Source organism: Chiloscyllium plagiosum, unplaced genomic scaffold, assembly GCF_037043375.1.
Source record: "Chiloscyllium plagiosum isolate Xiang-an unplaced genomic scaffold, Cpla_swu_hap1 HiC_scaffold_1, whole genome shotgun sequence".
NCBI lineage: Eukaryota > Metazoa > Chordata > Chondrichthyes > Orectolobiformes > Hemiscylliidae > Chiloscyllium > Chiloscyllium plagiosum.
In genome coordinates, this window is record NW_028270139.1 from 124,834,491 (window position 1) to 124,861,322 (window position 26,832).

At 38.9% G+C, this 26,832-nt stretch overlaps 1 protein-coding gene across 5 annotated transcripts in view; it reads right to left on the reverse strand.

The window, feature by feature from the left end:
* Positions 1-814: 814 nt before the first annotated feature.
* The window catches only part of wdr7 (WD repeat domain 7), a 686,509-nt gene continuing 660,491 nt past the window's right edge, over positions 815-26,832 (reverse strand). For all 5 annotated transcript variants that reach the window (XM_043675775.2, XM_043675690.2, XM_043675605.2 and 2 more), the window contains 2 exons: positions 24,469-24,573; positions 815-11,011 (listed from right to left, as the gene is read on the reverse strand). In XM_043675775.2, coding sequence (XP_043531710.1) covers positions 10,808-11,011; positions 24,469-24,573 — 309 coding nt within the window. In that variant the 3' untranslated portion in view covers positions 815-10,807. The remainder of the gene's footprint in view (positions 11,012-24,468; positions 24,574-26,832) is intronic.

Sequence of the window (26,832 nt, forward strand, 5' to 3'; positions counted from 1 at the left end):
TAGGTTCTGCATTGCATGGGTTTCTCCCTGCACAGCCAATCTACCTTCAACTACTCACACTTATCATTCGCACCTTACCTAGCATTTATCTCTCTCAGCTTATCATCAGCTCTCTTTACTTTCTCTCTCGGTTCTGTCTTCATATTCTCTGTACATTGCCCCGTCCCCAAAACCTATCATCATCATCATCAATACCACCCTTTCTCAGTTATCTTCAGTTCTGACACTGGCTCTTTGTTCTTTGTATTTAATTTGTTGCTGTGTTTTTCCATCATTCTGTGTTTGTTTTGTATTTCCAGCATCTGCTATATTTTACTTTAATTCTAATAAATCATGAAAAGTGCGGATATTTCAAAATAAGCACTTTCTTTACTTCTAGTGCTTGTACCTCACCTAGGCGGCATGAGTTAACTGAAGATTGATTGGAGATCTTCTGAGTCTATCTGGCTTAGTACCACCATAGTGGCCACTACATTCACTCACTCGGCTGCCTAAGGAAGCTGGAAATGATTGTGAATAGGAGCTTCTTTGTCAGTGAAAACCATTTAGCATGCTCCTCAAAGATCTGTTCTTTAACTATCTAAATCACAGGTTCCTTGAATCATTCTAGTTGCTATGTTAGAAAAATATCAGTAACTTGAACTATAATTCTGCTTTTAATTAGAGATGTGGATATAGAACTACAGAAACCAAAAAACAACACATTGAGATAATCTACAAAGAAAATAAATTTACAGTACAAAGAGCATTTACAGTTATTTAATTAAACAAAGAAATTAAATAAGTTTTGCAAGTATTGGTGACTTTGTTTTACACTACCAGATGAGGAGAAAAGCCACAGACAGTTACTTCCATATCATATCCACAAATTACAATTTAAATATGGTGCTTGATAAATATGAACATACAATATACATTTTGGAGCATGTACATACCAAAGCTGAGGAGAGAAATTGTGTATCTGTGTCTAAATGTAAAAAGCAAGAGGATATAAAAATCAACCTTTTTCTTCACATTTACCTCAGAGGTTAAATAAAGAGTACTATCTCAAAATCCAATTTGTGTCAATCTGTTCTCAGGGAAAGAATTCAATATTTATGATTGGGAGAAGAATAAGTTCCAATGAAAATGTGAACAAAGTAATGAGAATGCATTCTTTTCCCATGCTTGAATAAACAATTTTGCTGTCTTATTTCATTTGGCCACATCTTCACCTTTGCAACTCAACCAAAATGTTTAGCATAGCCTGGTCTAACCTTCTATTACTCCCTTTGCTGTTACCTACTTCCTAAAACAATTTCTGGGTTTAATTTGGGATATCATTAAGAGATTCTGACTTGTGCTTCAGCTTTAAAAGGGCAATTGCACATATCATCAATATTTTGGAGAAGCCAAACTTACAGCTGCATATAACCCAGCAAAGTCACTGCTCTTGGATGTGTAACCTGCTACCCGCAGATTTTGATAATTTTCTCTATTCTCCTTATAATCTTTGTGTCAGAATACATAGGAAATATATTTAAGGTCCTCACAAAAGTATGAAGGGAGAGGTTGGAATTTTTCTTTCAATAATATAGAGGGGTTGTTAGAACATGTATAGCCTATGCACAATAGTTTTGGGAATAGAATGCAAAACAGCTTTTGTAAGGTGGTTTGAATATTAGATTAAAAAGGACATAGGAAAGGAATAGAAGGAAGAGCAAAGTGCTTTTAGAGGGCAGCACAAGAGACAACAGACTTCTGCCATTTTTGTAAAATCTACAACAGGCTGGCTGCTACAGTCATTTTAATTTTGAGAGATAAGTATAATCAAAAAAATGTGAATCCTCAGTGAAAATAAAACGTTTTAAAATCCTTACTATTCTGGAGATTTGGACTGTTAAAAGGAAATGATGCACATTATTACCAGGATATAACTCCAAAGAAAAATAACCATCAGCCTCAATTGTTCAGAAAAGGTACACACAAGGCATTTTCAGATAGAAACTAGCTCTCTAACACTGGTCATTTTATTCCCAATTGCAATGTGGGAGTAACTGTATGTCAATACTGAAAGAGATTCTTCAAAATTTATATGGAAAAGGCGAGTAATAGATGACAGCAAATACTGTGGGATAATGGAAGTCATTCCAGTTCAGATTACCTCAAATTTTAACTGAATAGATGAAACGTCATTTCTCCAAGCATAAGGTGGCAAGAAATTGACAGAATAGCTATAGAGGCAGGAGAAGCCACCAGTTTGAAACATAAACCACTACCTTTTGTTTCAGAAGAATCAAACTTTCCTTAGTTTTAATTCAGATTGCTAGGGATTGTTCACTCAAGTTTCGAGCATCAATTAAGAAATAATTGGAACTAACCCTGTATCAGGATATGGCTCACTTGATTAACACCTGGATGAATGGAGTCAAAGAAACACGTACACTGATCTCCTACCTCACCATACAGAACTATAGTTGCACATTGATATAATTTACTACAGAAATATTCATTCACTACAAATTGTCCAAGACAGTTATTGTATCTCAGTAATTTTATAGAGGATAACAGATAACACAACCGTTCTATGTTGCAGCTTTTCTATACCAAAGCAACATCAAATGCACAATGCTTTCACAATTTAAAATCAGCAGTTCACAAACAACTTCAAAAACTTTAGAACAGAATTTTAGGTATTCTCAGAAACACAGTTTTTAACAGAAAGTTAAAACTCATTTTTGAACTTTTCAAGCAATGTCCCCTTTTGTGATTTTTACCTCATCTTTTAAACTAGCCACAATATTTCTGGACCACTATTAAACTAATGGCTCAAGTGGCAACTTTTTTTTGATTTCTAAAAGGTCATTAATGTAAACATAACTGAAGTCTTGCAGAATAGCAACATTAATAGAAGTTAATAAAAAGGAAATGTATAAGTGGATTTGTCTCAACAGTTTTCTCTGGAATTGACTCAATTAAATATGTTAGTTACGAAATGGAATTTTTTGGTTAAAAAATAGTTTAATTGTAAAATAATGTCATTATATCGAGACAATGAGACACAATCTAGGGTTAAAAAGGCACTGAGCACAAATCTGTACCATTTCTGTTTTCAATGTTTTTCCTACTTGATGACTTATTTTTAAGTCAATGGGTTATTTGACAAGCACAAAGGAAACAACATGGCCCAGAGTCTGCAAACAATGGTTTTGAGAAATTCATACAAGTATCATTTCTATATATCCGACATGGAGTATACAAGCTTTCCTGACAGGGGCTTATCCCATTTACTATGGCCATAATTTGCTAAGTCTAGAGACTGTGACACAGGTTGACAACAGTCAGAAAAGCTTAAGGCTCCCTATGCTCGATATGTTCAGGTATAATGCTATAGTTTAATCAGCAAAGACAAGTGCTGCTTCCTCGTAAGAACTATTGATAACTGGATGTGTGGATAGTGCCACATTTGTCAAAATATATTATCTGCTATAGAGTGCCACCACATTTGTCAAAAGATATTAACTGTTAAAGAGGCATGTCATAGTTTCAATTTACCATCACCAATCCTGTATTTCAGGGAAGAGGTTAATCAGAGAAAGAGTAGGGCCCTAGGGGCCAAGAGAGTAATCTGTGTGTGAAGTTGCAGGATACTGGAAGGGTGTTGAATAAATGTATGAGTGGATTTGCTTCAACAGTTTTCTCTGGAATTGACTCAATTTGATATGTTAGTTGAAAAATTGAAGTTTTTTGGTTAAAAAATAGTTTATGAGCAAAATCAGTCTTCACTTTGGAAAAGGAGAACATAGATACGGAATTCAGGAAAAGAAACTTGCACAGTTTGACATGGGGAGATATTGAAGGCTCTGTCGAGCTTAAAACAGATAAATCTCCAGGCCCAGATGAATTGCATCCCAAGTTGCTGGGAGAGGCGAGGCAGAAAGTTGCAGGGGCTCTGATACAAATTTTTAATTCCTCTCTAACCACAGTGCCAGAGGACTAGAGAAGGCTAATATGGTTCCACTTTTTGAGAAGGGTAGTAGAGATGAACCGGGAAATTATAGAGTCTCATGTAAGTGGTAGGGAAATTATTGAAGAAAATTCTGAATGAGTGAATTAATACCCATTTGGAATGGCATGGGTTAAGCAGGGATAGTCAGTATGGCTTTGTCAGAAGGAGGTCATACCAAACAAATTTGTTAGAATTTTTTGAAAATGTGATCAAATGTGTGATTGCAGGAAATTCAGCTGATGTTGTCTATATGGATTTTTGCAAAACCTTTGAGAAGGTCCTACATGGGAGACAATTGGAAAGTTAAAGCACATGGAATTGAGGGAAACTGGATTAAATAGATTAGAAACTGGCTTAGGAATAGATCACAAAGGGTAGTGGTAGAAGGCTGTTTGAATGACTGGAGGTCGGTGTCCCGCAGTATATCACAAAGATCAGTACTAGGACCCTTATTATTTTTTATATTATAAATGATACAAATGAAATATGGGGGCTGGGGAGGGGGGATGTTATGTAAATTTGCAGACAATACCAAGATTGGTAGAGTAGTTAATAGTGAAGAAGGTGGTTGTAGGTTATAGGAAGATATAGATGGGTTAGTCAGATGGGCAGACCAGTGGCAGATGGTATTTAACTGAGATAAGTGTGAGGTAATGCACTTTGGAAAAAGAAACAAAATGAGGGAGTATTTAATGAATGACAGGACACTTAGAGGTACAGCGAGATCTTAGGGTAATTATTCACAGATCCTTGAAGTCGGCAGAGCACGCGAATAGAATAGTTAAGATGACATATGGGTCACTTGCTTTCATCAGTCATGGTACAGAGTATAAGAGCAAGGAGGTAATGTTGGAGTTGTGCAGAGTGTTGGTCAGGCCACAACTGGAGTACTGTGTGCAGTTCAGCTTACCTCACTACAGGAAGGATGTGTTAGCAGTAGAGGGAGGTATAGAGGAAGTTTACCAGATCTTGCCTGGGATGGAGAAATTGAGCTATAAGGAAATACTAGATCAGCTTGGATTGATTTCTTTAAGGCAGAGAAGACTCAGGGGGGACATAATTGAAGTTTATAAGATTGTGAAGGGTATGGACAGGGTGAATAGACAACTGTTCCCTTTGGGTTAGGGGTCAATTATGAGGAGGCACAGTTTTAGATAAGGAGCAGGAAATTCCGAGGCAAATTGGGAAAAAGCCTTTTCACTCTGTGGCGGGAATCTGGAATGCATTGCCTGGGAAGGTAGTGGAGGCTGGAAACCTTACAACTTTCAAAAAGTATTTTGGTGAGTACTTCCAATATCATAACATACAAGGGTACAGGACAAGTGTGGGAAATTGAGTTCAGTGCACATTTACTGGTCGTTATGTTGGTACAGACTTGATAGGCCAAAGGGTCTTTTCAGCGATGCGGAAATGTATGAATTTATCTCAGCACCAGCATAACTACAAAAATGCTGCATTTACCTTTCCCAGAGGAGGACAGTCATTAGTTGCACACATGATTATGCCAAAGGTACTCTATTCACCAATTCCACACCCCCTGCCCAACTATCTCTCCGCCATTCAATTTGATCATTCTGGACCCTTTGCCAGTTTATCACACATTTCTCCTCCAACACCTCTTCACTGATATCCACCTGGCTTCATTCTTATCTAATAAATCAACTGTTTATCCAACACCTAATACCAACTGGAAGAAATCTATTTCACATTAAATATTGGAAATATGGATGGCATGGTTTTGGTCCCTGTTCCACTCCCTAGTTACAGGCTGAATCCCTTTTCTTGGTCACAGACTTAGACTGGAACAGCCTGGTCATACCTGACCTTGAAATAACCACTTCTGTAACTTCACTAGGTTTCAACATTGTGTCAGCTCATTGACCACTGAAGCTCCTTTGTTACCTCTATACTAGAATGTACTATTTTAGTGCACTCTTGGCTGTCCCACATTTGATTTTCTGTGGGCTTGAGATATGTATTAACCTTGCACAGTCTTGTTAAGCACATGTCTCTGAATTACATCAGCTCCCCATTACCCTGGTTTTAAAATTCTCATCCTCTCATTTTTACATCCCTCTGGGGTGAGGCCTGAACCCTCTCCATCTTTCTACCTTTCTCAAGCCCCATAACCCTCTGAAATATCTGCGCTCATCAAATTCTGGCCCCAATTTTATTCACTCCTACGTTGGCGACAGTACTTTCAGCTGCTTAGACTCAGTGCTCTGAAATTTTCCCCTGAAACCTTTCTGCCTCTCACCTTCCTTAGAACACTGCTTAAAATCCAGCTTTTTACTCTTGATGTGGCCATCTGAACTAACATCTGCTCAAGCAGCTCGCTGTCATCCTCTATTCTCTAATGTGCCTACGAAGTACCGCGATTTGTTTTATTACTTTAAAGGCACTGCGTGAATAACTTTTGTTGTTTGCCTTTATGTAATTTTGAAAACATTTATTTTAGAAGCAGCTTGCCAACATTCAGAAAAAAATGTAGTATTTGAAAACCACAAAGTAAGAAAGAACATATAACATTGTTTAAAAAAAAAAGAATCTTCTTGTCCTGATTGGACATAAGTAGTCTGCACTCAAAAGTTTACATCTATCAGTTTATCCTTAGAACTTGAACATGTGATGGTCTGAAGTTGTCTGTTTTTCTTTCAAGGGTGTTTTTTCTGTCTTTTGCTGCTATCCTTCTCCCTTCTATTCTCTTTTCTTGAAGATATCAAACCTTACTGGTTCTGCTTCCACGACATTAGTTACCCTTGTTCTAGATGCCATTCTGTACAAGATGATCTGGAGAATTAATATCAGCATGATATTTACATAGTGGCATTTTGGCCAAGACTAATTGTGCACCTGATTCAGTAGAGGCCTACAGATAAGATTAAATTAGATTAGATTACTTACAGTGTGGAAACAGGCCCTTCGGCCCAACAAGTCCACACCGCCCTGCCGAAGCGCAACCCACCCATACCCCTGCATTTACCCCTTACCTAACACTACGGGCAATTTAGCATGGCCAATTTACCTGACCTGCACATCTTTGGACTGTGGGAGGAAACTGGAGCACCCGGAGGAAACCCACGCAGACACGGGGAGAACGTGCAAACTCCACACAGTCAGTCGCCTGAGGCGGGAATTGAACCCGGGTCTCTGGCGCTGTGAGGCAGCAGTGCTAACCACTGTGCCACCGTGCCGCCCATAAATGACCAAATGGGAAATTTAGCTGATTACTACTTTTTCATCCAGGGACATAACAATCAACCAATGTTACTGGACTCAAAATGTTAACTCTATTTCTCTCAGCCCAGATGCTGTAGACCTGTTGAGTTTCTTCATCACTTGGTTTTAACTCAGATACATATTTTTAACACTTTACATGCTTAAAGGGATGGGTACAATTGGTTCTAATCACTGAGCGTTTAGTTGTCTGGGTGCTATTTGATGGAAAAAGGCATTTTGCATTTTATGAATTTAGAATAGTATGACATCCATTCCCATTGTCTATCAAATACATAAAACAAGTATCATCTAAACAAAGTATGGCCTTGATAGCTTGTTGGCAGTTCCATAAGGTATTGAATTACAAGAACTTGGTAATAGATGGTGAATAATCCTATGGTAAATAAAAGGTTTTTTGGTGTATGCATGTATTTGGAAACTCAGTATGAGTTTGGAAAGAAACAAGCTTATTAAATAAGTTGCTTAACTCAAAATAAATATGATTTCAACCCAAAAATAATAGATTCAAAACAAGCAAGCAAATATTACTGACCACCTGAACCTGAATCATAAATATCACCTCATTTAAATGCAGACTTTTTCCATATCTAATTTGTTAACTTGTGAACGCATTGGTGGGAGTATATGTTGATAAAGATCCAAAAGTGTGTACAGGGTCTTTAATTTTATAATTGGAGGCATAAAGTATAAAGAAATGCTAATAATATTCAAAATACCTTATATCCAATTTAGGGTGTGGAAGCACAGGAGAAGGCAGACCGTTAAGGAGATATCAAAGATTTGAGAATTTAATCATAACAATGAAATGGAATTCCCGTCATTGTCAGATTATGAAGGGATTTGAGATATTGAATTAAAAAAAATTTCAAATGGTCATTGAGCTAGTAAATTAATTATAAATTAAAGACAGTCATCAAAAAAATGGAAGATTGATAGAATATTTTTATTTGTAAAACATCATTCGGACATCGGCTATTATAAGCAACTGTGGTGGGAGCAGGAGTCATTGTAAATTAAAAAAAAAACATTTTTGGAAAAGGTAAAAATGCCATATGGCAAAAAGGCAGACAAGAAAGACAGCCTTACCCTTGTTCTGTAAAATGGTGTGATTTTGGATCTGTTCATCAAAGATGCTTGTAAATTAATTTTGTACGTGAGCAGAACGCTGAACTCAAAATGCACAATATGACAAAACCTTCTCGATACACATTTAAAGCCATGAAGCATAAATATTAAATCAGTATGAAAAAGAACCATCTGTCAGAGGAAACTTAAGAGGGGGTAGTTCCTTTGAAGAAATACTGAACATTTTGCCTGGAATTAATAAAGGTAATTTTCTCCTTCATTAAAAAATTTAAGTTAGCCTTTGCCCTTGAATGAATTTCTGACAAATAAAAGGCTTTTATTAGCACAGAAGAATTATGCATCCACCCACTGTATTCAGTCATTTAATGATCCTTTCAGTCATAAATTGCTGTTAAGTGAATAGACAAGTGACAGTTTTGCCCAAACCATACTCTTTATGACATCTAGTTCAAATTACAGGCATCGTCAATATCACATGACCTCTGCAGAGGACAAGGTTTTGCATTTTTATCATTACAGCTTGAGCAGGGTTTCAAGATAATTTTTCCTACATTTAACAAAATAGGAACCAGATTTGAAAGTATTTTAGATACTTTATTACCAAATGTAGCATTCGGAAGCATCCTTCTCAGCATTATATATTTGAAGTAGGTCAGATTTAAGAAAAGTCATTTAATATACTAGGGCACCATAGCATGAACTCCTTTCAAACAGCTATATTTGCTGATTGCTTCTATTCAGATATTCATTAATGAGGATTTTGCTGTGTCTGTGCAGATAATTCAATAATATACACAGATTTAACTTGGGGAAAAATGCTGTTGATATACTTGCTCTAATAGTATTTTAAAAGTATTTAAGGGTCACTCGCTCTACTGCTAGTTAACAGTATGAAATCATTGACAATTTTTTTTTGAACTGGTGAAAAAGGCCAAATTTTTCAAGAAGTTGTAATTCTATGATTTCCTCATACAACATGCATTGCACAAACGATCCTTGCAACACCTTTCCAAAGCATCCAACAGGATTTCCAACAATAAGTATTTTATGTATCAGTGACATGCAAATTTGTGCAAACCTATAAATTCAATAAGTCATACTCTACCCTTTACACCAGTCCCTCATATGCATTAGCTAGTTATGTATAACAGGGATTGAATGCAGCTGTAAAGTTACACTGTACTGGATTTAATTTAATTTAAAATAATAATGTGAGAAAGCAAGCTAAAGTGGTCCCAGTTTTTAGTTTTTCAAAGCTACTGTAAACATTTGCTGTTTGTAACTGATGATTAAAATGATTATAATGATCTTTGTAGAACTGAAGAGGATTCAACTGTCCTTTGAATAGAACATCTGTTGTGGGTTTTAAGTTTCCTACGATACACACACACCAAATGACTGGGAATTGCCTCAAATTCTATGTCAGAGGCAATTTACTACTGTATTCTGTACCTTATGCTCGTCGCTCATGTTACCCCTTAAAAAAAACTTGAGAACTTCCACTGCCAGCAGGATGATGATAACTCGTAATCTGGATGGAAAACTCATGAAGATGTTGCCCGGGATTGACAGTGTTGAGACAAAAAATTAAGAACTTCAACGTCAATGAACTAAGCTCCTTAACTGAGGTGCTAGATCAGTTGAAAATGGAGAAACTTGACAGAGAAAAAGACACGGGATCAGGTCAAATTATCTAATCCACCAGTTGTTGGAAGTGAAATAAAATTCCATCTTGGTTGCCCAATGTCTGTCACAAATACTCCAATAATGTATATTGGGTATAGGATTGTTAAATGCAGACTAATGCTTCCTGGCTTTTCTTCAACTCCAGAAAAGTAAATTATATTGCATCTTTAAGTCCTTTCCCACTACCCAAGTAACTTTTATTGGACCTTTTTGAGTGCTAGTTAGGGCAGTATCATGGCGTCCCCCATCATCACTAGAGACTGAGCTGAGAGTTTATCAACTCATTTTATGTCGGGCCTCTTTATTCCATTAGCCCTGTATTATTTCAAGTTTAAACCCTTGAAATGAAAGCCACTGCACCATTTTGATGACTCTTAGGAATTGTCCTCTCAGTCTAACTGCTTGTTGGTGTCAAAACTTGACTTTCGTCCTTCCTATCTTGCACTGTTTTCCTAGGATAGCTGCAGGAGAGCCCAGATTTTGGTGCACAGCGTAAGATATGCATCATGCAAGCAATTGCATTTTTGAGATTTTTATAATAGCAAGAGAGAAGAAATGCTTGAAACCACAACAAAACATGGTTAAAACTAACAATGGTGGGTATAAACAATAAGTAATTGGACACAACTGTTGGGCAGCTATTTCATCTCTTTTCAAAAACCCACAGAAAGTTGACATTGCAAATTATGATAAACTTTATGAAAAACATCTACACAATACTATCTTAATGTAAACATTAACCAGCTTTGCCAACAGCACACACATTTTTATTTCTTTAGTACATTTCATGTGATCCAGGTGGTGGCTTCAAACCATGAATCGGTGTTCCTTGCCATCATGCGCCATAAGGATGACATTACGGTTGGAGGTCCAGATCAGACGGGCTAGTTTCAGTGCATTCTGAGAACCAGGAGAAGCAGGATGAACAGGGGGCACTTGGTAAGTTTTCATGCATCGGAGCTGGGGTGCAGAATTCAGCATACCAATACTCCCCAGTAGTGAAGTATTCATCTACAAAGGTAGAAGAGGATTGAGTATAAAAATAATGAAAGAAAACTGCGCAGAATACTGAGTAGAGGAAGACAAAGTAATTCATTTCTAGGGCAAATTTCTATGATGGCTCGGATTTTGGTTCTGAATATGACCAGTAATTCATCATAATTTTTTTTTATTCATTCACAGGATGAGGGATCACCGGCTAGACTAGCACTTGTGCCTATCACAAATTGCTCAGCGGGCAGTTAAGTCAAACACTTGACTCTGAAGTCACATGCAGGCCAGACCAGGTAAACATGACAGTTTTCTTCCCTCAAGGATAAAATTTAACCAGGCTGGCTTTTCTGACAACTGACATTGGTACGTGGTCATCATTAGACTCTGAATTCCAGATTTTTATTGAATTCAGTTTCCACAATCTGCCAGAGCAGGGTTTGAACATTAGCTGGGTCTCTCAATTAACAGTCTAGTGAATCCAGTTCACGGGGCTGTCACCTCCCCTTGTATACTCACAGCTGTTGTGTGTAGGGATCATACAGACAAGCCAAGCACCTGGCAACAACTCTTACCAGCAGATGACCTCCAGGATCCAGTAGAAAAATGGTAGCATCACCACATGCAGGTCCCCTTTGAAGAATACACACTATCTTGACTTGTATGATGACACTATAGCTTTAAGAGGTGCATTTTGTCCTTTTTTTTTAAAATCAAAAGAGGTTGAGACAGAGGTACCAAGTAGTAAACAGCTTGTGAAGACTTGGGTTCTTTTTTTAAAGAGTTAGAACAGTTGAAGCAGCATGAATGTGGAGAGTCAGGCTCCCACAGAACCAGGGTTTTAGGTTAGCTTTCAGTAGTTGTTGGGGTTTTGAAGTTCGTTGCTACACCTGAAAGCTTGAGTTCTCTCCCTGGCAGAAATTTCTCTTTATGTTCTTTCCTCCTAAACTGGAGAAACATTGTATGTGAGATAATCTATTTTACTGAATTTGCCTTTGCCAAGGCTGTGTTTGTGGGATGTTACTATATTGGAACAATTGCTGTTTAATACTGAAATAATAGAGTTAAATTTACATCAATTCTTCTTTCTTTTGTTTGTACTTTAATTACTGGCTACTCAATGTTCCAGGGTTTCATTGATTTAGCTGAGAGAGGGAGGAAGGTAAAAGATGTGAAGGAGTTGCATTATTAATCAGGCACAATGTTACATCTGCATTCAGAGAGGACATAGTGGAGGGCTCATCCATTCAGGCAATATGGGTAGACCTCAAAAATAAGATGAGTGCAAGGTGATAGGATTACACCATGGCCCCCCCAAACAGCCACTGAAAGATTGAGGAACAAATATGTAGGCAGATTCTGGAAAGATGAAGAAAGCAGGTTTGTCTGTGTGGGTGACTTTAACTTTGTGAATATTGACGGGGCCTCCCTTACAGCAAGAGGCTTTGATGCAGTAGAATTTGTTAGGTTCGTCCAAGAGAGTTTCTTGAAAGGAGGGGCCATATTGACCTTGTCCTGGCTAATGAGCCTGGCCAGGTGACTGAACCTTTCAGTGAGAGAGCATTTTGGAAACAGTGATCACAACTCCTTAAGTTTTAAGATAGCTAAGAATAAGGATAAGTCAGGGCCTTGCGAAATTGGAGGAGGGCAAATTACATCACTATTAGGCAGGAACTAGGGAGTGTTAACTGGGAGGCGCTGTTATCAGGCAAGTCCACATTTGACATGTGGGAATTGTTTAAAGACCTGCTGATGAGAGTTCAGGACCGTCATGTTCCAGTAATGAGGAAGAACAAGGATGGCAAGGTAAGGGACCCTTGGATAATGAGAGAGGTTGAGAATTTAGTCAAAAGGAAAAAAGAAGCATATTTAGGAAGCTAAAATGGGACTGGGTCCGTCAGAATGATAAAGAAAGCAGGAAAGAACTCAAGGAATTAGGAGAGCAAGAAGGGGTCATGAAATGACCTTGACAAGTAGAGTTAAAGAGAATCCCAAGGCATTTTACAGATACATTAAAAACAAGAGGATAACTAGGGAGAAGGTAGGACTACTCAAGGATAAAGGAGAGAACTTGTGTTTGGAGGAAGAGGATTTGGCAAGATCCTAAATGAGTACTTTGCATCAATATCCAGCCAGGAGAAGGATACGAAGGATTGTGAAACCTGTGTGGAGGATGCTAATATGCTGAGGCACATTGAGATCAAGAAAGAAGTGGTGTTGGGTCTCTTCAAGAGCATTAAGATGGATAAGTCCACAGGGGCCAAAGATATCCACCCCAGGTTACTGACAGAAGCAAGAAAGGAGATTGCTGGGGCCTTGACCAAGATCTTTGTATCCACTGAGGAATGGTCACCAGACCCAAAATGTTAATTTTGATTTCTCTTCATAGATGCTGTCAGACCTGCTGAGCTTTTTCAGCAACTTCTGTTTTTATATTTTTTTACAACATCTACAGTTCTTTTGGTTTTTCTTTGTATTCTCGCTAGCCACTGGACAGGTCCTGGAAGACTGGCGAGTAGCTAATGTCGCTCCTCTGTTCAAGGAGGGAAATGGGGATAATCCAGGAAACCAAAGATTGGTGAGTTTCACATCATAGTTGGGAAGCTATTGGAGAGAATTATTAGGGATAGGATCTAAGCACATTGGGAAAAGCATGGCCTAAGTAGGGGACAGTCAGCACGGCTTTGTGCAGGGGCAGGTAATGATTTACTAACTTGATTGAATTTTTCTAGGAGGTGACAAAGATGATCAATGAGGGTAGAGCAGTACATGCTATTTACAAGGATTTCAGTAAGGCTTTCAACAAAGTCCCTCATGGTAGGTCATCCAGAGCATGGGATCCACAGTGACTTGGCTGCATGGATTCAGAATTCAAAACAGAAGGTAGTGGTGGAAGGGTACTTTTTAGACTGGAGGTCCATGACTAGTGATGTTCTGCAGGGATCCATACTGAAACCTCTGCTGTTTGTGATATATATAAAGGACTTAGATGAAAAAATAGATTGGTGGAGTTGTGGATAGTGTTGAAGGTTGTCAAAGGATACAGCGGAATATAGATCAATTGCAGATACAGGGAGAGAAACAGTAGATGGAGTTTAATCCAGTTAAGTATGAGGTGCTGCACTTTGAGAGATCAAATGTTAAGGAAAAGTGCACAGTTAATTGCAGGACTCTGAACAGCATTGATCAAGTCCATAGCTCTCTCAAAGTGGCCACACAAGTAGATAGGGTGGGAATGAAGGCATATGGCATACTTGCCATACGTATTGGTCGGGGAATAGAGTCAGGATGTCATGTTGTGGCTTTTTAAGTTGGTTAGGCCACACTTAAGAGTATGGTGTTCAATTCTGGTTGCCTCTTTACAGGAAAGATGTGGAGGTATTGGAGAGGGTGTAGAAGAGATTTACCAGGCTGGTACCTGGATTAGAGAGTGTAAACTATAAGGAAAAACGAGAAAAACTCAGGTTGTTTTCTCTTGAGCGGCGGAGGCTGGGGAAGACTTGATAGAAGTTTATAAAATTATTAGATGCATAGATAAGGTTGACGGTCAGAATCTTTTTTCCAGATTTGAAATGTTTAATACTAGGGGGCATGCATTTAAGGTGGGAGGGGGAAAGTTCAAAGGAGATGTGAAGGGCAAGTTTTTTTTTAAACACAAAATCTGGAAAGCACTGCCAGGGGAACTGGAGGCAGATACGACAGGGCACTTAAGGAACTTTTAGATAAGCACATGGATATGCAAGGAATAGCAGGATATGGACCAAGGGCAGGCAGAAGGGATTAGTTTAATTTGGTGTCATTCTTGTGCTGTACTGTTCTTTGTTCTAATAAAGTGCGTTTTGCTTAAAGCCGAGTAGTGTAACCTATCAAATTATTTCTGGAAAACAGCACCTTACACTTGCCTTTAAATAAGAGTTAGGATCTAGGATATCTTCTTAATATATTTGCAAGGGGATTGATCTGGAACATAATGGATATGTCTCCTACACTTCTGGAGACCTTTCCATTATGCAATATCATGGCTAGAAGGACTGTATAAGAGTTAGTCAATTTTTTTTTTACTAGATACAAACTACCCACCAAAATACAATCAGATCAAAATTACATCAAAATTATTGAAGGAAGTTAGGGATAGCCTAGGAATAAAACAATTTAAAACAAATGTGTACCATCCAGACACGTAAGGGGCATCAAAACAATGGCATCAAACATTAAAAACCATGTTGAGGGGTTCTAGTCATGACGAGCCACAGGACTGTATGTACTTTATGCATGGAATTCTATATGTACTTTTTGCCATTAAGGTTGCACCTAATGAATCAACTAAATTCAGTCCATTTGAATTAATCTTTGGACATGAGGTAAGAGGACCACTGAAATTAATTAAGGAAAAGTTGATAAGCCAGAGTTCAGTGACCACATATTTGCACTATGTGTCAAATGTTAAGGAAAGATTAAATAGGGTGGGTGAGTTGGCTAGCCAGCATTTTAAAGTAGCACAGCATATAATGAAACAGGGAGCAGACAAAGAATAAAAAAAATCATAATTTTGCTAGAGAAGATAAAGTGCTAGTATTAGTACCAGAGCAGGTCACAAAGCTGTACAGCATAGAAACAGAGCTTTCGGTCCAAATCGTCCATGCCAGAGATCCCAAATTGAGTGAGGTAAAGTATTTGATAAGAATGCCAGATTGAAGGAAAAGTCAGAGTGTGTCATGCGAATATGCTCAAATGGTATTTTGACAGGGAAGGAAAGCAAAAGCAGAATGTGGTACTTGTTACAACTCAGAATGAAAAACCAAATTCAGACAAATTTGTATTTGGCATTCCTCCAATTAAATTGGATAATGAGGATGTTCTCAAAAATTGGAATAAATTACTAAATTACTTTCCAGAGGAAAATCTAAATGACCTGAAAGAATTATTACAATCACACGGACAGAGATGTGAAATAAGCTGGGAAGGATTAACATGATTATGCATGATGTAGATACTGGAAATGCTGTTTCAATTAAGCAACATCCTTATAGACTTAATCCTCTAAGTTTGGCACAGGTTCAAAGACAGATTGAAAGCATGCTCAAAGACAATATAATCAAAGTGAGTTGTAGCGAGTAGAGTTCACCCATATGTTGCCAAAATCAGATGGTACCCAACATCGATGTATTAATTACCACAAAGTCAATGCAGTTACAAAATCTGATTCACATCTTATTCCACATTTGGAAGGTTGCATTGAGAAGGTGGGATAAGCAACTTATATTTTGAAGCTGGACTTACTCAAAGTATAGTGTCTGAGACGATTGTATATACTGTCCGTAACCCTAAGTATTTTTGGAAAAATCTAAAAATAAAAATACCAGAATATTTAGATGGGGTTTATTGTTATACATTGCAGGACAAGACAACATAATTGCTGGCACGATGCCATGACTTTGATGAAGATGAAGATGTTCAGTGGTGGAAGAAACAAATTGAAATGGATGCTGTACTGAATGTGTGCCTGCATAGAGTTAGTGTGATGTATCTGCATTGTACTGTACTAATAGCATAAGACTAAAGGATTTTAAAAATTTATCTATTTTTACATATTGACGATTTTTTTTTTTAAAAAGGGAAAAGATGTGACAATGCTATAGCTTTGAGAGGTATATTTTATCCTGGTGTATTTGCAGATTAACACCATTAGCGACATTTTCAGAATCATTTTAATTCATGCTGAGTAAATATCCTTGGAAGGTGACGAATGCTACTCATCTTTTGACATTATTAACTATACAGAGTGGAATCTGTCGTCACATTTAAATGTACATGGTGTACTTTGCCTGAGTACAGTAAAACTGCAATTCATAAATAACTAAAAATTAATATAGACAATAATTTATGAAGGTCAGGAAGCTGATTGGGGTCTGATCGTTATGTCAAAAGAGAAATGATACTAACCACTAATCTTCTCAATTAAAATTGTGGCTCGTTATATTCTTTGTATATATTATAATTTAAAGAAAATGTATTTAGATTTTACAGTTTTTTTAAATGACTGCATTGTAAAGCCAAAAACATTTCTCAGCTTCCTATCTGTAGGAATTAAAGTCAAGAGTGGATTTGTTGGTCTAGACAACTAGTTGATGAACAGGAAATGTGTATGACAAGCAATCATCTGATAGATTAAGGAAAAACTGATAAAGGTGTAAATTCTAAGTTGAAATCTCAGTAATGAAGAACTGAAAGGTTTGGAAATGAACCTTAATTTTAAAATACAATTTTAATTAATCCAATGATTTATTAAAGAAGCTTTCTCCAAGATTTGAATGAATCAGAAATTAACTCTCACTTTATCTTCTAAATCTTGGAGAGGTTATCACTATTCAGCTGAGCGGGGGCATCAAAGCTGAGCTCAATTTATCAGCCAGAAGTACAGTGGCCAATTGAAATTGCAAATTCAGCACAGAGCATGGATCTATCACAGAGTTTTTGCGGTCTGTATGGCTCATTGACATTATATCGTGAATTTACCCAGGGAAGCTATAGATCACAAGATAGGTTTGGATAAAGTAGTTCTTGATCTCATCCTACTAGAATACTAACTATCACTTGTAGAGATAGTTAGTATAGAGATTTACAAAATTATGAGGGGCATGGATAGGGTAAATAGACAAAGTCTTTTCCCTGAGGTCGGGGAGTCCAGAACTAGAGGGCATAGGTTTTACCCCTTCACCTAACACTACGGGCAATTTAGCATGGCCAATTCACCTGACCTGCACATCTTTGGACTGTGGGAGGAAACCAAAGCACCCGGAGAAAACCCGCGCAGACACGGGGAGAATGTGCAAACTCCACACAGACATTCGCCCCAGGTTGAACTTGAACGTGGGTCCCTGGTGCTGAGAGGTGACAGTGCTAACCACTGAGCCACTATGCTGCCCTATTAGAATTGACACTTGTAGGATCTAGCCATTTCTTAGGTGGATCAGTGTTGTAGTCTCAAGAATGTTTTCTGACAAATTAATCCAGCTAATTGATTTTATTTTGTAAAGAAGTATTTCATGTCAAAACTAAAATTCATCTGCACAGAGCAGAATCTATGCCCTTTGTCATGATATACTGGCAAATGCAAAAATATGCCACTTCAGGATTATTTTCTCTATCACATTCATATTAAATCATTTCTAACAAGTTTGTTTTTAATATTACTGATGATTTATCCACACCTCTCTCTACGAAGGAAATGGATAGCTTCCCACTGTTCAGACAGTCAGAGCTGAGTGGAGTAATTCTTGCACAATCCAAAATCGAAGGGCGGTTCCCAGGTCTTTCCAGGCACCTGAATTGCATCTTCAACATCCTGTGTGCATTGTCAATTCTAATAGGGCAGCATAGTGGCTCAGTGGTTAGCACTGTCGCCTCTCAGCACCAGGGACCCACGTTCAAGTTCAACCTAGGGCGAATGTCTGTGTGGAGTTTGCACATTCTCCCCGTGTCTGCGCGGGTTTTCTCCGGGTGCTCTGGTTTCCTCCCACAGTCCAAAGATATGCAGGTCAGGTGAATTGGCCATGCTAAATTGCCTGTAGTGTTAGGTGAAGGGGTAAAACCTATGCCCTCTAGTTCTGGACTCCCCGACCTCAGGGAAAAGACTTTGTCTATTTACCCTATCCATGCCCCTCATAATTTTGTAAATCTCTATAAGGTCACCCCTCAGCCTCCGAAGCTCCAGGGAAAACAGCCCCAGCGTGTTCAGCCTCTCCCTACAGTTCAAATCCTCCAACCTTGGCAACATCCTTGTAAATCTTTTCTGAACCCTTTCAAGTTTCACAACATCTTTCTGATAGGAAGGAGACCAGAATTGCACACAATATTCCAACAGTGGCCTAACCAATGTCCTGTACAGCCGCAACATGACCTTCCAACTCCTGTACTCAATTACTCTGACCAATAAAGGAAGGCATACCAAACGCCTTCTTCACTAACCTATCTACCTGCAACTCCACTTACAAGGAGCTATGAGCCTGCACTCCAAGGTCTCTTTGTTCAGCAACACTCCCTCAGACCTTACCATTAAATGTATAAGTCCTGCTAAGATTTGCTTTCCCAAAATGCAGCACCTCACATTTATCTGAATTAAATTCCATCTGCCACTTCTCAGATGATTAGCCCATCTGGTCAAGATTCTGTTGTAATCTGAGGTAACCCTCTTCACTGTCCACTACACCTCCAATTTTGGTGTAATCTGCAAAATTACTAACTGTACCTCTTATGCTTGCATCCAAATCATTTATGTAAATGACAAAAGGTAGAGGACCCAGCACCGATCCTTACTAACCACTCCACTGGTCATAGGCCTCCAGTCTGAAAAACAACCCTCCACCACCACCCTCGCATGCAAAATGATCTTTCAGTAGTTGAACATTAAGGGACTGCAACCCCATTGAATGATAAATGTTACTGGCTGACATGAGGGTGTCTTGTGTACGCAAGCTATGACTCACTGGATCTATGGGAATCCCAGCCAGAGGAGCAAATCCTCTCTTTCTGACTGACTTCATCAGCAGTGAAGTGCATAAAGAGCACCATTCTGACAAGTAGGCAGCAGCTTGTGAGATTTTGACAAATATCACAAGCAACTCCCTGGAAACAAAATAACTAAAGGTTGCATTGACCTTAATCAACATGGATAATGTATGGCCTCCTGGTCTCTTTTGTTTTGGGTGCTGCCAATGTCAGTGATGACTGATCCTCCTTAGAGATGGGCACTCTGTAAGACCCTCTGCCTGTACACACTGTTTTAGGAGCACTGTATCCGAACAGCTGGTCCAACACTAACCTTCATAAGCAGCTGCCCTGCTGCTTTCTATGTTGAGAACTGGGAAGTGCACAACAGAGGTAGCAAACTTCTTGGTAGCAGAAATGACTGGTAAAGTATTGGAAATCATCTTCAAAATAGTGAAAGCACATTTTCTCAAAGAACATGTCTTCTTAGATAAGGAATTAGGTGACAGATCTATTTGTTCATTTATTGCCCTAGTTGGCCTCAATTACTCAGCCATATAATGGACTGATAACCTCTTTGTCTGGTGAGTTCGAGGAAGCCCAGCCCAGGAAACCAGCACACAAAGAGTTAAAGTTAGAATTCCAGGGTTAAAACAGCAGCTAATGAGTGTTTAACAAAGTGAAGTGGAAGACCTGCCTATCCCATGATTGTTTTCCATGTGTTGATGAGCTAGCTAAGGTTTCAGGTGAAAATCAATAGGTTCTTGTCAGCATTCTGATGTGTGGCAGCTATTTAACCTGTCACGCAGAAACTAACCCACAATTCCTAGTCTCCTCTTCCATAGCTAGAATCAAGTTTCCTCAAACATGACCACTGCAAATATCACATTTTTAACAAGTTTACACTAAAATACTCTTTAAAGGATGCTGTGGTAAATCTTTATAGAACACTGGCTCAGCCTCAACTGGAGTACGGCATCATTACATAACTTAACAATTGTACTCAATCCTGGTATTACATTTTAGGAATGAGGTGAAAGCACTAGGGAATGTGCTGGAATGATTATGAAATTGGTTCCAGGATGAGGGGCAGCTATGTGGATAGACTGGAGAAGAAGGCTATTTTCCTTTCGGAACAGAGCTTTGACAGGAGTTATCAGAGAGGTGTTAAAAATAATGAGGAATCCATGTAGGGTGATAGGGTGAACCTATTCCTGATGGTGGAAAGGTCGAGAACTAGAGGACATATTGGGAATGGCAAACAAACAATGGTCACAAGAAGAATAACCATTTAATACATTGTGTGTTAAGGGTCTGAAATACCTGAGTGTGTGGTGGATGTACCTGGTGAATAATGAACCATGAGTTTAGTTAAATTTCTTTCTTAATACATTCTATTAATGGTATGCCACAGGATTGGTGCTGGGTCCACTGTTTTTCATCATTTATATAAATTATTTGGATGCGAACATAGGAGGTACAGTTAGTAAGTCTGAAGATGACACAAAATTAGGGGTGTAGTGGACAACAAAGAAGGTTACCTCAGAGTACAATAGGATCTTGATCAGATAGGCCAACGGACTGAGGACTGGCAGATCAGTTTAATTTAGATAAATTGGTGGTCCTGCATTTTGGAAACGCAAATCAAGGCAGGACTTTTGCACTTAATGGTAAGGTCGTGGGGAGTGTTGCTGAACAAAGAGAGTGTGGAGTGCAGGTTCATAGTGCCTTGAAAGTGAAGTCACAGGTAGATAGGATATGAAGGAGGCATTTAGCATGCTTTCCTGTATTGGTCAAAGCATTGAATATAGGAGTTGTGAGGTCATGTTGCGGCTGTACAGGACATTGGTTAGATGACTATTGGAATACTGCATGCAATTCTGGTCTCCCTGCTATAGGAAGGAAATTGTGAAACTTGAAAGGGTTCAGAAAAGGTTTAGAGGGATGTTGCCAAAGTTGGAGGGTTTGAGCCATAGGAAGAGGCTGAAAAGATCTTTCCTTCCTCAATCTCCATGGGAGTCGTACCAGAAGATTGGAGGGAGGTGAATGTTGTTTCTCTTTTCAAGAAGGGGAACAGGGAAATCCCTGGCAATTACAGACCAGTCAGTCTTACGTCTGTGGTTAGCAAGGTTTTGGAAAGAATTCTGAGGGATAGAATTTATGACTGTTTGGCAAAGCATAGCGTAATTAAAGGCAGTCAGTATGGCTTTGTGAGGGACAGGTCACACTCACGAATCTTATTGAGTTCTTTGAGGATGTGACGAGGCAGGTCCACGAAGGTCGAGCAATGGATGTAGTGTATATGGACTTCAGCAAGGCATTTGATTAAGCTTCCCCATGGTAGGCTAATTCATAAAGTCAGGAGGTATGAGATACAGGGAGACTTGGCTACCTGGATTCAGAATTGGTTGGCTGACAGAAGGCAGAGGGTGGTTGCAGATGGAAAGTATTCTGCCTGGAGGTCAGTGGTGAGTGGTGCCCCGCAGGGCTCTGTTCTTGGGCCTCTGCGTTTTGTAGTTTTTATAAATGACTTGGATGGGGAGATTGAGGGGGAGGTTAGTAAATTTGCTGATGATGCAAAGGTTGAAGGTACTGTTGATAGTATCAAGGGCTAATGCAGGCTGTAGCGCAACATACACAGAATGCAGAGCTGGGCTGAGAAATGGCAGATGGATAAATGCGAAGTGATGCATTTTGGAAGGTCGAACTCGAATGCTGAATATAGGATTAAAGACAGGTTTCTTGGCAGTTTGGAGGAACAGAGGGATCTTGGTGTTCAAATGCATAGATCCCTCAAAGTTGCCACCCAAGTGGATAGGGTTGTTAAGAAAGCATATGGTGTTTTGGCTTTCATTAACAGGGGCATCAAGTTTAAGAGCTGCGAGGTTTTGCTGCAGCTCTACAAGACACTGGTGAGACCACACTTGGAGTATTGTGTCCAGTTCCGGTTGCCCTATTATACGAAAGATACGGAGGCTTTGGAGAGGGTGCAAATAAGGTTTATCAGGACTGGATGGCTTGTCTTACAAAATGAGGTTGACTGAGCTCGGACTTTTCTCTTTGGAGAGAAGGACGAAGAGAGTTGACCTGATCGAGTTAATAGCCAGAGACTTTTCCCCAGGACAGGACTGACTGGCACAAGGGGTCATCATTTTAAGATATTAGGAGGAAGGAATAGAGGAGACACCAGAGGTAGGTTCTTTACGCAGAGAGTTGTGAATGCATGGAATGCGTTGCCAATAGTTGTGGTGGAAACAGAGTCATTAGGGACATTTAAGTGACTGCTGGACATGCACATGGACAGCAGTGAATTGAGAGGTGCGTAGGTTAGGTTATTTTATTTTAGATTATGATTAATCCTCGGCACAACATCATGGGCCGAAGGGCCTGTTCTGTGCTGTACTTTTCTATGTTCTATTTTCTAGAGCAGGGGCTACTTTCCCTGGAATGTCAGGAGGCTGAAGGATGTCCTTATAGAGGTTTATAAAATCATGAGGGACATGGATAGAGTAAATAAACAAGGTCTTTTCCCGGGAGTGGGGGGAATCCAAAACTAGAGGGCATAGGTTTAAGGTGAGAGGGGAAAGATTTGAAAAGGACCGAAGGGGCAAATTTTTCACACAGGTGTGGTGCGTGTATGGAATGAGCCGCCAGGTGAAGTGCTGGTATAATTACAACATTTAAAAGGCATCTAAATGGGTATATGAATAGAAAGGGTTTAGAAGGATATGGGCTAAATGCTGGCAAATGCGATTAGATTTATTTAGGATATCTGGTTGGCATGGACTGTTGGACCGAAGGGTCTGTTGCTGTGCTGTACATCTCTATGACTCTATTATTTCCAGGTAGGCACTATATCATTAAATGTTAGTATCTGTACATGCCAAATTGAACTTCATTTTCGTAAAATCTACTGAAGTTCCTAGTAAAATCTCCAAGAGATAGGGAGATAAGAATCAAGTTTTTTTAAATGATACAATCTTCATAATAATTTATACGAAAGCATACATTTATTCTTTCAGCTCTGCCCGAGTTTTACTGGAAAAAAGCTAGTCAAGTTAATGTAGTTCTCATAAAACGGAATAATCTGTGTTCTGTAGAAGAGTCAATGGACCAAAAACATTAACTCTGCTTTCTCTCCACTGATGCTGCTAGACCTGCTGAGTTGCCGCATTACTTTTTCTTGTTGAAGCTAATGCAGTTGAACACGACCAGAGGCGTGCAACTGGGCAATTAGTCAATAAGCAAACCCATTTCTAGAAAGAATGAATATACTCTTAATAAGATAACACAATCAGAACAGTATTAACATAGTCAATCAACACAGGTGGCTACTAGCAACCGTCTGTCTCCAGTTTCTGAAGTCTCTGACATATGCTTTTGAATACTTGTCCTTCAGAAGGGACTTTGCAAAGATAAGATTGAATTTCAAAGGATTTCACAATGAATGTAAAACTCCAAATTTACAATGTGCCAAACAGTAGTTTAAATGTGCTGTAGACATAGAGGTACATGGCAGGGTACTAAAACTGCATTCTTTGTCTTCTCCTAATTACTCTCATTGTTCTCTTTATGCAAGCCCAATTCTCTACTCTATGTAAACAGGATATTGAGAAATGTAATAGCAAATTCCAAGTTGATTATGATGCCATATTACCCACCTTGTCTAAGGGAGAACCTCTTACTCTCGTAATCAATTTCTTTGTCTTAAAAATAAGTACTGCTATTGATTAACTTTGTTTTGTGGCTCATTTTGGGTAATTTCATCCTTTTTCTCTCACTTAAACCACTTCTTGTCAACCTCATCCCTCAGGTAGTTCTAACCTATTTCAACACAAGCAGTTCTGTCTCCAGTTCTCTTTAACTGTCAGCTGGAGACTAACTTTCAAGGATTTTGTGTAAAATGATGCAACCTTATTAAAAATTCAAGAAATTTGACCTTTCAAGTGAAGCATACACAACCAAATGAAAAAGTATAAAATCAGTCATACCTGCCAGAAGGAAATGTGGCTGTCAGCGTTGGAATATGTGGCCAAATATCTTCCATCAGGGGCAAAGGACACTGCAGTTATGGGTCCACTGTGGCCATGAATAGTCTGGAAAAAGGAACACAGACAGAGAAATCCAAGATATGCACCTTTAATACTTCAATGTTCATATATCAAGCTAAACAAAGTACTACATTGACAATTGTCTATGGATTTATGTAAAAATTAGCTTCTTTTGAATGATCAAGATTTAATACATTTCAATTCAATTATTGCATAATCAAAACCTGCAATAATATCAGTCAGTCCACTGAGACTCAAACATATTGGAAAGAGAAACCTGAAGCAGTAAATATTTTTGTTTCTTGTAACCTAAGCCTTTGTGAGGATTGCAAGACAGTGCTAATTGTAACAGATTCAACATAAGTTAAAACATGATTAGTACAATTTGTCAGTCTCCACTGATCCTAAAAAAAACTTGCATTCCTTGTTGGTTTTATGGAAAATTGATCAAAAAAGTTAGGAGTGGAAATTATTTTGATCACTTCTCTCACTGTTGAAGATATTATCATACACCCAATAGTTGGATGGGGCATGAATCAATTTGTGACAGTTTATAAATACTGCCACAGCTGTATTTCTGGCACTTTCTGAGGCTAAGTGAAGAATTGAATAAGATGAGGCTATATGGAGAGAATGAAAGAATTAGAATCTCAACATCGAGAAAATGTCTTGTGATTTTCTATTCCAGCCTTAAATGCTAACTTCAGAGTCACACCGTTGGGCAGTGTCTGTCTTACTTCAGAGCATTTACATTTCATTACAGCCCCGACTTGTTTTTTTTTAATATGCCACCTGCAATTTTCCTCTCCTTTCCCAACATGGAAATCAGAATGATCAGAATCAGCTTGTGAGACCCATCATCCAACTGCTTCTTCACAACAAGATCCATTGCCAGTATTCTCCCTAACACTTGTCTAGCCAATCTCACCATATGACTGCAAGCACTTGAAGCTACACACACTCTTTCAGCCATTCAAAATTTGGGAGCTCAGGAACACCTATGACACGAAAACTACTGGGTCATGTTCTCCACAGGGACACACACAGCCATGTACATCTCATGCATCTGCACAGGACGCATCTTACGTCTTTGCTTTCTTAGTCCAGAGGGTCTTCAGAGTTCAGTTACAGTGTGCCACCCTCTGTGGTTTGCATTGTTTTTAATTGCTAAGAGAGAGGCAGGCAGCTTGCTAAGGGTTGGAGCACTGAAAAATCAAAGAAATGGACATAGAACTGTGCTCCATCACATCTCACTTGCTGCATGTGCCACTGGTTTACATAGCAAATGCTACAAAAGAAGCAATCCTTACTGGGTTGAAAAGGTGCTATGGTCAGTTAGGGTGTAGCACCAGAGTACATCAAGGGAGTAATTTAATTCCACTCAAGGAGGGTGGCCATGATCAGTTAGTGGCTTGGTTCTACCAGAGGCTAGATCCAGTTGAATATGGCAATGGGGAATTAAACTCATTGAAGGAGGGTGTTCTACAAACATCCTTATCCTCAATGATAGGTGAACCCAGTGCAGAAATGCAAAAGATGATGACGAAGCATTTGCAAATCTTAATCTAGAAGTGACAATTAGATGATCTATCTCAGCTTTCTCCAGAGATTCACAGCAGCACATGTGCCAGTCTAAAACCAATTTGATTCACTCTACATGATAGCCAAAAATAGCTAACTTTACTGGCTATAGCAAAGGTTTTGAGCCCTGACAACATTACGGCAACATCCCGAGCCAAGCAGTTCCAGTACAGCTGCAACACTGACATGTGTTCGACAATAAGGAAAATTGCCCAGATATGACCATTACACAAAAGGTAGTAAAACTAACCCAGCCAGTTAACGCCCCGTCCGTTCATTCCTAATTGTCAGAAAAGTGATGGAAAAAAACTATTAATGGTGCTATTAAATAGCAATTGCTTAGCAACAACATTCTCACTGACATTCATTTTGGGTTTTGCTAGGGCTGTTATTTCAGCCTTGACTCAAATTTGGACAAATGAGCTAATCTCCAGAATTGAGGTGAGAGTGCCAGCCCTTGATATCCTTGATATCAAGATTTCATTTTCTGAGTGTGGCATCTGGAGTCATAGCAAAACTGGAGTCAATCGGAATCGGGGGAAAACTGTCCACTAGATGAAGTCATACCTAGCACGATGGAAGATGATTGTGGTTGTTGGAAGTCAGTCATCTCAACTCCGGGACATCTCTGCAAGAGTTCTTCAGGGTAGATATTTTTGGCTAGCAAGGTTAGATTACATGGAATCTAGGGGGAGCTAGACAAGTAGTTACAAAATTGGCTTA